General features: G+C 43.5%; 1 protein-coding gene across 3 annotated transcripts in view; it reads left to right on the top strand.

The window, feature by feature from the left end:
- Positions 1-18047, top strand: part of ATL1 (atlastin GTPase 1) — a 311830-nt gene that overhangs the window by 186116 nt on the left and 107667 nt on the right. For all 3 annotated transcript variants that reach the window (XM_086937304.1, XM_086937301.1, XM_086937300.1), the window contains exon 5: positions 7553-7603. In XM_086937304.1, coding sequence (XP_086793430.1) covers positions 7553-7603 — 51 coding nt within the window. The remainder of the gene's footprint in view (positions 1-7552; positions 7604-18047) is intronic.

Raw genomic sequence — 18047 nt, forward strand, 5'->3', positions numbered from 1 at the left:
TCCGGCAGAGCTGTTGAAGATTCTACACCAATTCAAGGTTTCCTTTATTACTTTATTTCACCCAGCACATTTTCTGGTGTTTGGGACTTTGAGACTGTTAATAATATGATGTCAGACTTAGAGATGTCTGCAAAATTTACAAAACATGAATACTTAGAAGGTTCCTCAGATTATGAACAAATGTACTGTTATAATCACTATGGTCATCATTTTTTGCAAAGATCTGCAAACCCTAAAAATGTTTATACTTTCAACTAATGGGAACATTGTCCAATGCCACCAAAGGGTAGCTCAAAAACATTTTATGAAAAATGTCCATACTTCTCAGGTTTTAATGTCTTAAATCCAGAAACATTTTACTTTCAAAATGTTAATAAGACAGGAATGAAGAGTATGTTGTCTAATGCTAAGCAAATTTATTCTGCGGCCTTTTATGCTCAGCTGTCCACATTAGGTTTTGAGCCGGCATCATCCCGGAACAAATAATCTATTTGAATGACACTGTTCAACAGACATCCTGTCTTGGCCTAGCCAAGATAAAAGATTTAAACAAACCGTCCATACCTACACCTACACCTGATAGTAAAAATACTACAGAAGGAGGGGTCGATGTCAAAACAATTTTACTAAAAAACAGAACTGATCCTGATTGGAAGAAATGGTTAATATGGCCCATAGACACAAACAACTGTCAACATAGATTCCTGAATAAAACACAAGGGTTTACATACAATAGTCCAGATCAAAGATATGCCCAGAGACAACATCCAGGGATAGTAACAAAATACAGTGTAGGAAAACTGTGCCTTGAGTGGCTACAAAAGTCCACATTAACAGAGGTAAAACAACACTTATCTTTACTTAAAGATGGTGTTGATTTGAGGAACTTCTTACAAGGGCCTCCTGAACTGCGTCATAAACGTTTTATATACGCTGGTATATATGCCATTTATAATGAAGCTTGGAAAGCGACACAAGCAGAGATTCCAGAACGAATATGAGAAATTGATCGTATTAATTTAGAGAAATCTCTCTCTGTAGTTGACAATGGGTTAACGACTCTCTCATCCAGAATTTATTCTTTGGACAGCATAGTATCCTCTGCCATAGACATAATGGAGCAGGACTTGCTCACGCTACAGCATGGACAGTCACAATTACGTTCTATAATGCTTTTAGTCTGAACGTTACAAAATCTTCGTTCTGGATATGTGCCATGGCGTCTAATCAACACCACGTCATTGTTTTCTGTATTTAACCTTACAGATAAACAAGTCACTTTGGCACAAAGAGGAGCAGACTATACTGTGCTGAGCATTGAAAAACTGGAAAGATTACAATTAACTGTTTCGGAAAAATCTGCAACAGAATGGCAAATACACGGGACAATCACTCTGCCTGTCACAATTTTCCATTTTCAATATTGTTTGAAACATATACCAGCTGGCGTATATGAAAGGTTGGGTAAAGAATACATCATATTAACCTGAGATTTACCATATACACACAGATGTGTGGCGCTGACTGGCCTCGGCCCTGCCTTTATTTCTTCTCTCTTGTGCAGCTATGTCCCCTCCCGCAACCTCAGGTCTTCCCGCCTGGCCTTGCTCACTATCCCTTCCTTCAAACGCAAGAAACATGGGGGGCTACGATTTTCCTTCCTTGCCCCTTCATTTTGGAATGCACTTACTCCTGAGTTCAGGCTCACATTTTCCTATACTCAGTTTAGATCTTCTTTGAAATCCCTCTTGTTTCGCAAGGCCTATGATTAGCCTTTCCTTTTGGCTATCTTCACCCTTTGTTTCTCAAACCGTTTTGTTCTCCTGATGCTTACCAGCTCCAAGAAACCACATGGTGAAAGTGCGCTTTACAAGTTTTTATACATAACATACATAACATGTTGGAGTGGGGGAAAATAAGTATTTCTTAGTGGTACAAACTGCAAAAGCGCACTAAGCAGTACACTTTTATGTCAGAGTATTAACTTACAAGGAGGCTGTGACGGTTCTTCTACCAACTTATCCTGCCACCTGCAAGGTTCTCCAGCTGCAGTGATAGATCCAATTTTTAGGCAGCTTTCTAACGGAAGCAATATTATCTTGAATGATCACAGCTGCTGTGGCATGTTGCCCGGAATAGCCTATCTCGTAAATGTGTCAGCCAGGGCCACTTGTTGTATGCAAGTATTGTTTCCTAAAACTAAGACAGACGGAAAGACGCTGTTATGACATTCACTGAACATCTCTTCTATATGAATTGATACTTTAAGCAAAATGAAAGCCATTCTTTTATAAAAAAACTGTGCCACTGACCTCGTACAAAGAGACGTATGAACTACAAGTTACAGGGTCTTCTGCAGAGATACATGCCCTTTTAGACACAAACTGCAGAAATGTTAGGTCGTATCTTAAACAATTCTCATACCAGTGGTATTGTACATGTATTTAAGACAGTTTTTTCTGGACTGTTAGTACCCTTTGAAGCAGTTCTCTGCATATTTACAAACTTCGTGCACTCTGTGTTCGGCAGCCTGCCTCTCATTTTGGGACTCGTAGCAGGAATACTATTCTTGTTCCTTCTGCTCCGATATGGCAAGTCCAGTCATCAGCGACACCCAGATTACCTTAGAGAACACTCTCCTGGCAATGTAATGTCGTGAGCTCATGATACAGAATCTTCGCTTGGCTCGTTTAAGAGATCTGAAAACCACGTGGTTTCTATCATTCCGACCAATCTGGCAAGACTGCATCTTACCTATTCTACGATGCCTGCTATGTGGAGAAGAATGTGTGTTGGACATCTGTCTGACACTCCCATCGGTCCTGCCAATGGATGTTGATACTTTGCTTGGTTCGGTAACGGCCCATGCATTGTGTTGTCCCCAGCGGCTACCTATCCTGATGATGGCATTCATTAAGGTCTCACAGACGCAAACTGTTGATGGTGAGATACGTGGATCGACAGACACACAGGTACCATCTCCATCTCTTCGAACATTGCTAATGCGGCTATCGCTGACGGCGATGCTTCACATTTTTGTGCAATCGGTCTACTTAACGAAGTAGTCCAACTTTCACCTACTGTGGTAGACAAATTCTATACCAGCTTAGAAGATTTTATGTTTTCTCCAAACAATGAGACTTACTTTTGAAATTAGCACACAGCGTTCTATGGGATTTTACTTTTTTCCAAAATTAAAATTTTTTTGGCACCAGAGAAATCTGCTTAAAGTAGAAAAATAAATAGAGAACAAGAATTCTGTGAAAACTTACAAGAGACAATATTTGACCTTGTCCACAACCTAAACATTTTATATATTGTGCCATGGAATGGTCTCGACTTTTTCTTGTGTATTTAAGAGCCATTTCATAAATATATTTTCGTGATTCATTCGGATAGCATTTTTCAAATGTCATCTATATGCTTTGAATGAAACATTGCCTTTATATGCATATAGTACCAATGCTTTTTTTCGTGTACAACCAAAACCAATGCATTTTTATTTATTTTGTGGTGGGTTTTTAACACATCACATTTAGATATGTTTTATGTGTTTTGAACTTAGTAATGCCGTACATAATAAAGTGGAGTAGGTGTTGTGTGGCGTTTTAGGCACAGAGTGAATTTTCCTGATTCATTCTCTTATATAGGTACAATTCACATTGCCCTAATATAGGCATAGAAATCATTCACATATTTAGACATAGCCCATGCAGTCCAAATACAGGCATGGCTACTTCCACCTGTACCAAAAAGTCACAACGGTTTCTTGGGAAATCGGCTTAAGCAGTCAGGGACATCCCCTTGCTTGAATATTGATTTGTCCAAGAACACATAGAGTTTACAAAGAACTACCATTCCCTTTGGGTTCTTTACTGACGTCATTATGCCCGACTTTACGTCAAACTAGGCTCCTTCAAGGTATAAATATGCCTTCACTTGCTCTAGGACACGGTGGTTCGGAGCAGTTCGACTATCTACTTGCCCAACGCAGCTCGCTACAGCAAGTGCTGAAGGAAGCCGACCCTCCAGCTGACGCACTGACCAGGAAGTTGTCCTTTCTCTCTCCGAGAATCCAGCTCCAATGTTTCCAAGCTCCCCTTGCGTGGTGTTGGGAAATCGAGCTCGGAGACAGAGATCCCAGACCTCCTTCGTTCTAAACTAAGGTATGGAGCTGATTAGACCCTATGAGAAATCTTGGATAGATTCTTGGCAAAGAAACTAAACCTCTGCTACACCACACTTACTTCTTCCCGTGTACTAGACTCAGGTTAGGTGCATTGGAGTAGGCATATTTTAGAAGCACCAGTTGAGTACTTTTAGCCATTGTTATTTATGTATGTCTTTTTATGGCTTAGAAACCATACAATGATTTTATTATTTTAGAATACTATCCTCGCAGTAAGCATTATACTTTGCAGTCTGCATTACGATTGTAGCATTTCACTTCTCTTGCATGAGAAAGAAGACTGTTCAATAAAACCTTTTTTATTGAAAACGCTCATCTCTCTATTTTCTCTGCTCCTCTGATGAAATGAACCATGCACAATTCACTGAGTAAAATATCTATCTATTGTTTCCACGACTCTGAAGATACGTTTATACTTGGGGAAACAAAGTTGTCATGTTTATACGGTTGTCAGAAACTAATCCCTTCTTGTGAATTCGAGAAAGTTTCTAGTGACCTCTGAGCTAGCTGGCACTCACAATTATGTTTAATATATTCAATAGAGACCTAGTAGACATAAGTCCTACGTCAAATCTATAGGATATATTATTCCAATGCGCAGAGCCTATAGGAACTACACTACACCAGTTGTACATTATAAGTACATTATGAGTTTCCATGATCGTATATCAACACATGGCTGAAGGTGGAGTCCTTTGATAAGGGTACAGAACTTTCAATATCCTTACAATGTACCCATTTTGGGGTATGGTATCTGCTATCATCAGAGGCACTCTTGTTAGGGCATGTGGGAGACAGCTAGGCTGTAAGGCCTTTCCTCAGCTGCTCACTGAGGGGCTGCAGCAGGCGTCTTGACTACGACCACCATGCACGCCCTCTGCTCTTTTACATGCTGCGACTTACGTGTCCCTGTGCTGCTCTCTCTGTGAGGTTGCAGTAGACAGCTGACCCTTTCTTATTTTGCAACTGAAACTACAGTTGTACGCGGAGGGGCCTGTCAGACCAGAAGTGGCACACACGCAAAAACATCATTACTTACTTGTAATACATTGTTGAAGTAAAGAGTGGCACAATTTGCTTATTAGCAGCATATACTGATGTCAGAATATGCCCGTTGCTAAAACAGTAATGAACATAAGGTTACAGGGTGATTAATGTCTACCACTAATTATACTCTTACTATATTTATCCCGAAGCATATTGTTACTGGATTAAAATCATTCTGACAAGGAATCATAATTGCCTGATATCTAATTTAGCTAAAAATTACAATTGTGAGCTAGGAAGGATTTTTCTTAAAAAATATTGACATTGATTTTATACTACATTTAATGAGTGCAATAATAAGAAATGAATGAGTTGAGAAATTCCATTTAACTAGATAATGGCCTGCGATGTGCAAGATTCTAATAATACAGATAATAGCTCCATAAATTTACCAGGCATTAGTTGTCTCAGTCCAACATTTACCTTGTTACTCCAAACAATTTACAAAAGCAGCTAGGCAAAGGAATACAGCACACCTAAGTATGTCCCCACCATATATATTGGTGCAACCCTGAACAGTACCAGTTGCTCAAGATACTGCTGCATAAACAGAAAGAGTAAAAAATGATCACTCAGGAAGCACTCAGTTAAAGAGTTAAACATGTATTGAATTCATTGACTTCAAAAGAATAAAGGAGAGTCATCTGAATATCATATAACAATCTTCTTTATTGTGTTCCAACCATAGAAAGCAATACAGCCAACGGGTTTTGGTCAAGAGAACTTCTTCAGGGCAGTAGTCTTGTGACTGAGTCTTACTTTGGATGAATCCAATCAAGGCTTAATTTGGAAATGTACAATCCTCCATTTTCATACACAGTATTCAGAGCTCAGTATTCCAAGCAGGTGTCAACACCCGAGTCCATGTCAGCACGTTACATGTTGGTATCAGCATCTTAAAAAAGGATTTACTTTGTTATTGCTATATTTGCACATCGGTATGTTGTAAGTTGAGTGCTCTCATAATCATTCCGCTGGACGAAGTTCTTCTACTAAAAGTTTTCTTCAAAGTAGTACTAATAGTAGTATAGTGTATCCTTCATTCTTACTATCTGATCACATTTTACATGGGTGACATGTACAACAATAACAACCCATGTCATCCCTGTCTGTGTTAAGAGACGAATCTTAACACTGATTTTTGTCTCGTAACAATTAGAATGATATAGTCTCCAGATAACCTACCACTGACCACTGGGTCATTGGTCATCCCAATTTAGGTGTACTGATAAGTTACAGCATGGCTTAGATCTGAGCCTCGCAGTCCCTAGTGAGGGCAAAATAGAGGGAGATTCAAGACTTTGAAGCGGAGCTAGCCACAGAGGAGGTAGTAACGTAGGATCCAGGCGGAAGCATAGTAATGCCAGAGTGCACCGTCCAAAGAGGCTCTCTACTGGCAACTTGGTAGTCACAGAGAAAAGTGGCAGGCAGGGAGGTTATAGGAAATGTGAAGGAACTGGAACCACAGGGAGGACAAAGCAGTAAATAAAGCTAAAGCTAGGATACATGACCTGGGGATCCGAATGCCTGGCGATAAGAGAAGAGATTAGCCTAGGGGTGATGAAATAGGATTCATCAGTATAGAGCTTATGTTCTGAGGGATCACAGCTGTGATTCGCTGATGGTTCTGTGGGTGTATGTTTGCACCTGGTTTACGTGGGGAAAGGTCATGTAACAGAGGCAGACTCATCATGTGCATCCGAAGGTCCACTGCACTTTTGTACATGTGCCTGGGGACAAAAAGATGGTGTCCTGCCCCTGAGCATTTGTGAGTGATGATTCGCTGAATACTTGTACGAGTGCCCAAGCGAAAATCGACCTCAATCATCTGTTGTGCCCACCAGAGTCTAGGTGGTAGGTTATCTCCTTCTGCTCCCTGTGTATGATTTTCGCAGACCACCACTGGAAGCCCACACAGGCTGCTTCAATGTCCAGCTGGCCAGTCTGCCCACCGAAGGCCCTGCTGATGGCTCCTGCAGACATCAAGGTTAATGGGCATCTGCCTCTCATGCCTCTGACTCTTGACCCCTTACAGATCCTCACACTGAGGAGTTACTTCCTTATTAGCAACCAAGTGATCTTGCAGTTCATGTTCTTCACTTCATGATAAAATGTTGCCATGAAATGTTTTTTTATTGATCTATTATAATCAATCGATCTCATCCATATTGTAGCTCACCTGCCATTCAAACACGTAAGTTAAATCCAGTCCGAAAAGTGAACAATGAAGACTAAGCTGAGAAAGTCTATTAAGAGAGCAAAAGATAAATCAAAAGAACTTTAACTAACACTGGACTCTATTTATTCTCAATTAAGGTGTATAATTTATCACAGAATGTTCAAGAAGACGATCTCCAGCACTTGCAGGTAATTCTCTCCATTCATAACCCCAGCACTGTGTTTCCTGATGTTTGCTCACTGGTACATAAAAGGTGCTTTGACTTCCCAATGTAGAGTGTGATTGTTCTCATTCATTCATTTTATTTTAATAACATAAATATAAAAGTGTAACTCCTCAATTCATGGATAAATATTCAGCAAAACCAAATTTTGTGCTTGATGATAACTTCACTTTTTTTTTGCTAATCCTATCAGAATATCGTTTGACATAAATACTGTGTCCTAAATAACTTCGGCAACATAATTGCCTCATTGGACTTCATAATATAAAATCTACGGCCAGTAATAGTAATGTATTTCTGTTAACGATATTAAGAACAGGACAATATTTTGTATGAAGTATTCGGGTGTACAGCCATGCAGGGCAACCGACAACAGCCTAATTAGTAAGTCTGAGATTTAAATACCTCAACTATCACATGTCCATCTCTGGATTATTAACTAACCAGGACCATTCCATCCGTCAGGACTAAATTTGCTTGCCTGATGGAAATGGAATTGCCTTAGTTTACATTCAACAGACGTAACCACACAGACGGTAAATCTAGTTGATGCGGCACAGTCTTCAGAATGACTGTGGCTGCAATGTATATCAACCAATGCGGCATTAAGTTTTGTTAAGACCATATCTTTGTGTGCAGAGGAAGGCTCAATGTCCTTATTTTAGTTGAAACTCTTAGAGTCGATTTGAGTAGGGGTCCACAGATTAGTTGCAGTCTCCTATGTGCCATAACAGAATTTATTTATTTTTGATATTTATAGAGCGCAGCATATACCCTAGGGCGTCTTGGAGCTAAAAAAACAGTTACTTGTGGTGAGAAACGTGGGGACGGAGGAATCATTGATCGAACAGCCAAGTTTTTAGGAGCTTACGGAAGTGAAGGAGGGAGGGGCTCTGCCTGATGTTTAGGGGTAGAGTATTCCAGAGCTTCGGGCTGCCACCAAGAAGCGTCGATCACCCCAGGATACCGTCTTTGTACGAGGAATGACCAGTTGGCCGAGGGTAGCTGAACGTAACATTCTGCTAGGTTTGTACGGTTGCAGCTGCTCTTTCAGAAAGTGAGGTCCTTGGTTATTGAGCGCTTTGAACACGATACAAAGGGACTTGAAATAGATTCTGTTTCGAATGGTGAGCCAGTGGTAATCCTTTATGCTTCTTGATATTGATTCATATTTTGCTTTGCCAGAAAGCAGGCGTGCTGCTGCGTTCTGGATAGTTTGTAGTTTGGTTATTACTCTGGATTGAGCGTTGAGAAAGAGGCCGTTGCAGTAATCCAGAGCAGAAAATACTAGGAAGGTGACCAATGTTTTGATGGCTGACTCCGGGAGAAAAGGTCGAATTTTTCTGATCATCTTTAGTTTTAGATGAGCTGTGGAAACTGTTTTATTGGCATGATCCATGAAGTGTAAACCTTCATCGAAAATGATTCCGAGGTTCCTAACTTTGGCGGTTGGGGTGGGAGGGGTACCGAAGGCATCTGGCCACCAACTTGATGGCCAGGCTGGGAGAAGAGGTCCAAATATGACCACCTCAGTTTTATCTGAGTTTAATTTGAGGCAATTAGTGGCCATCCATTCTCCTATGTCGACAATTCCCTTCTTAAATTTTTCAGCCACTTGATCTCCGTCACCTTTGATTGCCAGTACCAACTGGGTATCATCGGCATAGGAGGTTAGGCTCATCCCCTGTGCTTTGATGGTTTTAGCAAGGTCCGACACATAGATGTTAAAAAGTGTCGGACTAAGGGATGAGCCTTGAGGAACTCCGCAGGGAGATGAAAGTTGTGCCGATTGAAATGGGCCTAAGATGATAGCCTGCGTTCTTTTGGATAGGAAGGAGGCAATTAGATCTTTAGCAGAGTGGCAGATTCCGAATCCCTCGACACGATCGACCAAGATGGTATGGTCGACCGTGTCGAAGGCCGCTGATAAATCCAACATTACCAGGATGGCTGTTCCCCCCTGATTCTGGATTACCCTGATATCATCGGCGGCCTTAATCAAGGCTGTCTCTGTCCCATGGTATTTCCGGAATCCAAATTGCGTGTCATCGGGGAGATGGTGTTTTTCAATGAATTCAGAGATCTGAATGTTCATGGCTTTTTCGATCACCTTAGCCACAAACGGGAGACTCGCAATGGGCCTGTAGTTTTTTAGCTCATTTTTATCCAGGGAAGGTTTTTTTAACAGGATTTTAGTAGGGTGTTTTTAAGGGGTCTGGATAAGTGCCTGCAAGTAGAGTGGAGTTGCAGACTTGGGTGAGTAATGGGATGATGGAGTCCATTACCGGCAGAAGCACTGAGAGTGGACAAGGGTCCAGGGCCGATCCTGATTTAATAGTGGACACTATGATTTTGATTTGGTCCATTGTGACTGGTTGAAAGCTGGGGAACGTGTTGGCTGGAGGTAGAGTGAAGGAATTAACTGTCCTAGGGAGTGATTTTGCCGAGAATGCCTGATAGATATCGTCAACTTTGGTAAAGAAAAAAGAGGCTAAGGAGTCACATAAAGATTGTGACGGGGGGAGTGAGATCCGGGGAATTGCCTGACAGTGATTTTGTGATTTGATACAATCGTCTACTGGAATGTTTGGATTTTTGGATTTGGTCAGTGTAATAGTCTTTTTTCGCATTTGTGATCATGGCTTTGTAGAGTGCCAGAGATTCCTTATAGGTTGCGTTGCTTGCTGTATCGTAGGTTTTCCTCCATTGTCTCTCCTTATTGCGGTTGATTTGCTTTTGTGCCCTTAGTTCTTCGTTATACCAGGGGGCAGTGGGTTTAGATCTATTTTTAGATAATTCTTTGGTCGGGGCTGATTGATTCGTGGCCAAACCCAGCCAGGAGTGAAATTGAAGTAATGCTGAATTGGGGTCAGCAGACAGTACTGGGCAAGTATGATCCAGTTTTGACCTTAGGTAGGCCAGATTGATGTTTTTCCAATCTTTAAAAGGCTTTTGAGGGATGAGAGTAGGTTTGTTATCGCAAGGAGTATTGATGGTGATAGTAGCGAAAATAGCATGATGGTCAGTCCATGGCAGGGGTGATATATTAGTTATTTGTAGGCCTTCTAAATTGGAGAATATGGGATCCAAAATGTGGCCAGCTAAGTGAGTGGGGGAAGTGACCCGTTGTTTTAACCCTAGTATTTCCAGGTCGGAAGTTAGGGTGACCGTGTCAGTTAGATGGGTTTGGTCCAAGTTAAAATTCAGGTCACCTAGGACCGTAAATGCACTTTCAGTGGCAACTGATTCCATCATTGTGTTAATGCTGTTAAGAAAGGCTGTTTTTGTTCCAGGGGGACGATATATCAATATTCCTTTGAAGTTAAACAAAGGTGATAACTTGATGGCAAACTGCATGGCTTCACAGGATGTGGATGGGATAGGAATCGTTCTGACAGGATATGAGTCTCTAGCTATTATGGCCAGCCCACCCCCTCGTTGTCTGAATCTGTCCTGGCGGTATGCTTTGTATCCATCCGGTACTGCTATAGCTAAGTCTGGCTCTGATGATTCATCGGTCCATGTCTCAGTGACAAACAGAACATCCAATTTAAAGTCAGTAATGAGGTCTGAGATCTCTTGCCTATGCTTAACGAGTGAGCGCGCATTGATAAGGGCAATTGTTATGACAGCTACTTTTCCATTCCTTGCAGATATAGTATTTACGGCAGGTAATCGTAAAGGAATTGTGTAGTTACAATGGGGGCAGAATGTAGCAGACTGGCTATGTAATTCTGAAGGTTCTATTTTTGTACAGCGAGTGTTGGGCGCTGGCTGAAGTGCCAATAAATCATGGCTTGTGTACGTCCTGTCGGTATCTGGCGCCGGTTGGGCAGGGGTTGTGGCCCTGGGCCCGGTCCCGGCGCGGACGGGCGCAGACGGGCTTGCCTTAGGCGCACCTTTGGCCCGCAAACGGCGCTCCCGCTGCGCTCGTCCGCTGCGCTCGTCCGCTGCGCCTGCGTGGGAAGCACATTTAGGGAGAGGAGGGGTGGGCGTGGCCTCGCGCTAGCGATGGTGGCTGTGAAATCTAATGCAAGGGACAGCGCTAGATCCGCTGTATGTGAAGTGCTTGCAGGAATTTAAAATACAGAGAGGATCTCTGGATAGGACACAAAGTTTTAAAATATGAAATGAACACAAAATAAGCAATTCAAAACACGAGTCACACCACCTCCGGCTTCCGCCTCAGAGGTCTTCAGTTTCTATGGACGCGCTTGCAATCAGCGCTATTCATAGGCTGGGGGGGTGGGCGTGGCCTAGCGGGTGGGCGTGGCCTCGTGCTAGCGATGGCGGTGGTGAAATCTAATGCAAGGGACAGCGCTAGATCCGCTGTATGTGAAGTGCTTGCAGGAATTTATCAAAATGACAGAATCAAAGCCGCGTCCTCAAAAACTCTGGTAGTTTTTTTTTCTCAACTACCAGAGTTTTTGAGGACGCGGCTTTGATTCTGTTACGGCACATAGGAGACTAAAACTAATCTGTGGACCCTTACTCAAGCCGACTCTAAGAGTTTCAACTAAAATAAGGACATTGCAGCCACAGTCATTCTGAAGACTGTGTCGCATCAACTAGATTTACCGTCTGTGTGCTTACGTCTGTCGAATGTAAACTAAGACAGTTACATTTCCACCAGGCAAGTAATTTAGTCCTGTAGTGACGCTTTCTGCTATTTCAACATTCTTAAATTTGCACTATCCGAATTTGATCACATCGCAAGAAAGCTTATAGTTTTATCGAGATTCATTCATTAGTTGTGTGTATCTGAAGTATTTTCAACCAGTGATAGAGATTACATTAGGTTATTACAAATATAAATTTCAACAGTCCTGAAGATGGTCTCACAGATTAACACTTAGGAGACCGAAACGACGACCAGCTCCTTTTCCTTTTCTATCCATCAAATTGAGAATTAGGAAAGGTGTCATCTGGACCTACAGAGTTATATATTTGTTTATGATCAATGTACTAGTAGGCCTGCTCTTTTATATATATATATTTGTATTTCAAATTGATTATCTTTTTTTTTTTTTTTGTAAGACCTTTATTTGTAACAAATAAAAAGGATACACAGCCGGGAGCCTACAACCCTGAGGCCGGCTGTGTTATTGTGAATGTGCGTTTCAACGTGGATAGTACACAGCCATATAGCCGACAACATCTGTCCGGCGGCGTATAGCACATAAATTAGGCCTTGATTTTTACAAATTTTGTTGGTGTATTAGAACATACACAGAAAAAACAAACCATTAACCCCAACAACGAGACCTTCACCTTCAGCTGTACGCATCGATAAGTACAATTGCAAATACATCATGTCATCTTTCCTGAACACCTCTCCCCCCACCCCCCATCGTCACTATTACACTCGGCTCATATCACAGGTAACTTCTAGTGTCACTCCGTGTCACTGTCCACCGTGGCCAAATATTCAGTGAGATACAACCAAAAGTCTTTCGGCCTGGATCGCAGTGGTAGGCTCTCTTCGTAAGTCAGTAGTTTGTCCCCACAGCTGGACATATCTTGTAGCCATTTTAGTGTGGTGGGTACCTGAGTAGTGTGCCAACACTGTGAGACCTGTCGCTTGGCCAATAACAAGGCGATCTCGCAGAACTTACTACGCTTAGATGATTTGAGTTGCGGTATAATGCCCAACAAGCAGCAACGGATTGTGCAGTCCACCTCAACCCCCACCATTGAGGCCAGTTTAGTGAGTACCTCTTCCCAGTATTCCTGAATTTTGGGGCAATACCAGGCTAAATGGACAAAATCAGCACCCTCTGCACCGCACCTCTTGCATCTGTTGTCATCCTGCATTCCGTATCTACACATTCGCGCAGGGGTGTAGTATGCCTGGTGTAGATATTTGAAATGTATGATTTTGAGATTCCCGTTAGGGGTCAGAATCTGTGTTAGTGCACATGTATGTTTCCATTCCTTCTCTGTCAATGGCCTGTCCAATACCAAGTCCCATCTAGCCTTTGCCCTATCCGTAGATTGTGGGATTTCAGCTTTTGCAGAGGAGTATAATCGCGATGTGAGGTGCGATAGGTCCTGTGTTGTAATGAAGAGTTGTAAGGTATCCAGGGTGGCCGGCTCTTCAGGAAAGGTAGGGTATAGTTCCAGCATGGCTCTCTGCAGTCTATAATGTGTGAAGTAAAACATCTGTGATTTGTTGTGTATGTACTGGAGTTCCACAATGTCTACGAATCTGCCCTTGTTAAATAAGTCTCCCATCTGCGTAATGCCCACCTGTTGTAATAGCGACATTCCCACCCTCTCACGCGTGACAGACAGCGCTGAGTGATCTAGCAGTGGCATGTTTCGTGCATAAAGCGGGTTTTGTGCGCCAGTCTCCCAATTTCGTGCCACGCCTTGACGGTTGTGTCAACTGTATTTATGTTACGAGCGTGTAATGGCGGGCGTTTATGCGAGAGGATGGCGGTAAGAGGGACCGGATGTGCATCGCCTTCTTCGATCGCTGTGTGTGTTAGATATGGCACCATGTGAAACCAGTAGGCCGCATACTGTGCCTGCGCGCATAAATAGTACAGTTTAAAATCTGGCACTCCAAATCCTCCCTTAGGATAGGGGAGCGTCAATGTCTGGAGATCGATCCGCGCCTGCTTACCTGCCCAAATGAGCTGTAATACTAGGAACTTGATGCGACGGAATACCTCTCCCGGCGGAGCAATGGGGATGCTAGTGAATAAATACAGCAGTCTGGGCAATATATTCATTTTAACTATTGCAATACGGTCTGCCAGAGACAGCGGCAGCTGTATCCAGCGCTTCACTTTATCTTCCAGCTTGGTTATTGTTACGCCATAGTTTGTGCGGAGTACTATGTCAGGATCTCTATGGAATAGCACTCCCAAATAACGCACCGGGTCGGTCTGCCACTCTAGGGGGTATTCAATATCAAAGGGAGTCGTAGTGTCTGTGAGGGGAATGATGGAGGACTTTGACCAGTTGATTGTTAGTCCTGTGTGCCCGCCGAATTTGATGTACTCTCGCAGCAGCTGGTTTAGGTGTTCATTTGGATCGCGAACATAGAGCACCATATCGTCCGCGTACAATGATATGTGGAGCGGTCTAGCGGCAAAATGCAGGGCAGATGATTTATAGTTCTGTCGGATAATGCAGGCCAGTGATTCTAATGCCAGCGCGAATATCAGGGGGGAGAGCGGGCAGCCCAGTCTGGTACCGCGTTCTACAGCAAAGCTGTCGGATAAGTACCCGTTAATACGGACCTTGGCTCGTGGGTTAGTGTAAAGTAGGGTCACCCACTGGACAAATCTTTTAAGGAAGCCCATGCGGTGCAGCACCGCAATTAAATACCGCCATTCGATGGAATCGAACGCCTTTGCAGCGTCCAGCAGCACCGCTACCGCCTTCGTCTGCGTTTGGAGATAATGGGCCAGGGCAAACATTGTCCGGGTATTATGGGACGTGGAGCCTGCCTGATCTGGTAACACCAAGTTGGTCATTAGCGGTGTTAACCTCATAGCCATGATCTTCGCTAGGATTTTAGAATCAACATTTATCAGTGACAGCGGCCTGTAGGAATCACATTGGGTCGGATCCTTGGACGGTTTCAAGAGAGCTATGATAACCGCTTCTCGGAGCGTTGGGGGAAGTTCACCCTGATCGAACGCGGCCCCGTACATCTCCGTCAACCGGCGAGCCAGGATATCCACGTAATGTTTATAAAATTCGTTCGTGTACCCATTCGGGCCCGGCGCTTTACCATTCGGCAGTGTTTTTATCACCTCCGTGACTTCCTCAACCGTGATGGGTGCCGCTAGGTATTCCTGCTGGTGGTCAGACAGCCATGCTATGGCCACGTCCCTAAAGTACTCGTTGATAGCATCTGTGGAGGCTATTGGCTGTGATGTGTATAGTGTACTATAGGAAGCGACGAAGCTTTGCAGTATATCCACCGTTTGTGTCAGTATAACCTCGTTTTCAGTTTTAATGCCAAGTACCTCCGTGTGTTTCCTGCCCTCACAAATTTTTGCCGCTAACAGCCCACCCGGCCTGCCTCCCTCACCAAAAGCTCTAGCAGTGTGTTTTTTATCCATATACTTTATCTCGTCGTCTACTAGATTCTGATGTTCCGTGTGTAATGTGCTTAATTTTCCTAGAATCGCAACATCCTGGGTAGTTTCATATACCCTTTCCAACTCCCTCATTTGCGTGTCGCATATCTTAATCTGTTGTCGTATGTCGCAAAGTATGCCTATAGTTGTGCTCATACAAACCCCACGAACCGTCGCCTTAAAGGCTTCCGACAGTAGGCATGGGTCATCGACCGCCGGTTCGTTCAGCAGAAAATAGTCTTTGATTGCTGTGTGGATAGTGTCCGCGTACAGTATGTCTGTTAGTGCAGGTGAGTTAAACCTCCATTGATAGGGAGATGGGACGTGATCTGGTATGGAGAGTGTCAATAAAACCGGATTGTGATCCGATAGCGTCCTTGGAAGGACGTTAATGTCACTAGTCCAATGTATAATGTCAGTAGTACCCAGCCAATAGTCCAATCGGGAAAAGCTGCTATGGCATGCAGAAATGAACGTGGCACCCGGTTCCGTGTGAAACTTGTGTCTCCATATGTCTGTTAGTTTCACGTCCGCTAGTATATGTTGTAGTTTGGCTCTAGCATTTTTATGTGGTTCGATGGACTGTGCGGAGCGGTCTACACCATCAATAAGGGTCACGTTACAATCACCCCCACAGATTATCCTATTGTGCGTGAATTGTTGCAGGTGTCCCCACAAGTTCTGAAAGAAGTCGGGAGAATCTACATTAGGGCCATAGACATTAAGCAAAGTCATTTTCTTACCCCGCAGTGTCCCTGATACAATAACATACCTGCCCTCTGGATCCTGTATCACCCTCAGCACTGTGAAATTTAGCCCTTTCCTCAACAGCAACATCACCCCTCTAGAGTAGGAGGAGTACGTTGCGACATGAACAGATTCGGCCCATTTTAGGCCTACAGATTGATGCGTGTTTGGAGCAATGTGCGTCTCTTGTAAAAACGCAATATCTATGTAATGTCTGTTCAGGTATGCAAACACGCGTCTAATTTTCTTCGGTTGTGTTAAGCCTCGTACATTCCATGTTAGTAGTTTTATGTGTGCATTATTGGCTTGAGTCGACCTCTGAGTCATCGGTAAGGTGGTGGTGTCTGCATTTGCTGCGCATAGCAATAGCGCCAGGGGTCTGCCGAGATGTGTCCAAGTGCAAACATGTGCATACAAATGTGCTCTATTTCTACAAAATATAAGCGACAGACAAAATCTGATTGTTCAGGTCTCAGAAATATCAACAGTTACCTCTTCCCGCCCTCCCCCTCCCACTCCAGCAACCCAAACATGCCGAAGCCAGTCTCCCCCCCCCAATTACCCTCGACAACAGTTCGGGGCTAAACATCAAACCCATTCCTAATGAACCTGTGTGGGGAACTCCCATGTGGAGGTCCGCTGGAGGCGCAACTCTCCCTCCAACTAAATGGAAGTGGACGGCATCCCTAACGTTAGGAAAAATATACTCGTTGTGTCTCAACACCCTCGGCCGCTCCCGGCCCTTCGTCTGAAAACATTTTAGTTGGCCATCGTATGAGAACACGCATTGTGTTGCTCCACTCCCACCCGAGCCCAGTGGGGAACTTGCAATATATAACAGCCCAAAAATTCTTAATAATGTGAGGATCCCAAAGCGTCCCTCCATGTACCGACCATCGTGTTTCTCCATACAGCACATCTATCAAAGTGTCCAGTGCCGTCAACGAAATAGTCATAATCATAAACAGAACAACTAAACATAGGAGCAGTTAGGCTAGACGGGAAGCATTGTTCGTCCATGGGTGCTTCCGAACCAGTTTATGCAAAGATACAGCTCATCACACCCATGAGAGTATTCCTTAAGTATCGCTACTGCTCCACAGTGTAATCACCCATAAGTTCTGGCCACGGGAGGGAGCCAACATACTCGCCGTGGCCGCTCACAATCCTGGCGCCAACTGGCACGACAAGCAGTTATTATCAGGGAGCCCAATTTACCATGTCTATTGTGGGCCATCAGAGTCACTCTGTGTAAACTTCGCCAACATCTGTAAAGAGAAGTACCTGTGGGGCAATAGAGATTATCATACTCACAGACAGTCTCGGTCAAACGTAGACCCAATGCGTTCAATCAGCGTCCACCTGACGTTCCTCACGTGCACCAGATTTATTTTGTGCAAATATTTTCTTCACAAATTCCTGCACAGCTTTCGGAGTCGCTAATATTACAGGCTTGCCCTCCCATAGTACCCGCAACCTGGCCGGGTACAGCATGGAGTAATTGACATGTAGATCCCTGAGTTTGGATTTCACCGCTGTGTATTCCCTGCGTGCTTGCTGTAC

Source organism: Lissotriton vulgaris, chromosome 9, assembly GCF_964263255.1.
Source record: "Lissotriton vulgaris chromosome 9, aLisVul1.2, whole genome shotgun sequence".
NCBI classification, from domain to species: Eukaryota; Metazoa; Chordata; class Amphibia; order Caudata; family Salamandridae; genus Lissotriton; species Lissotriton vulgaris.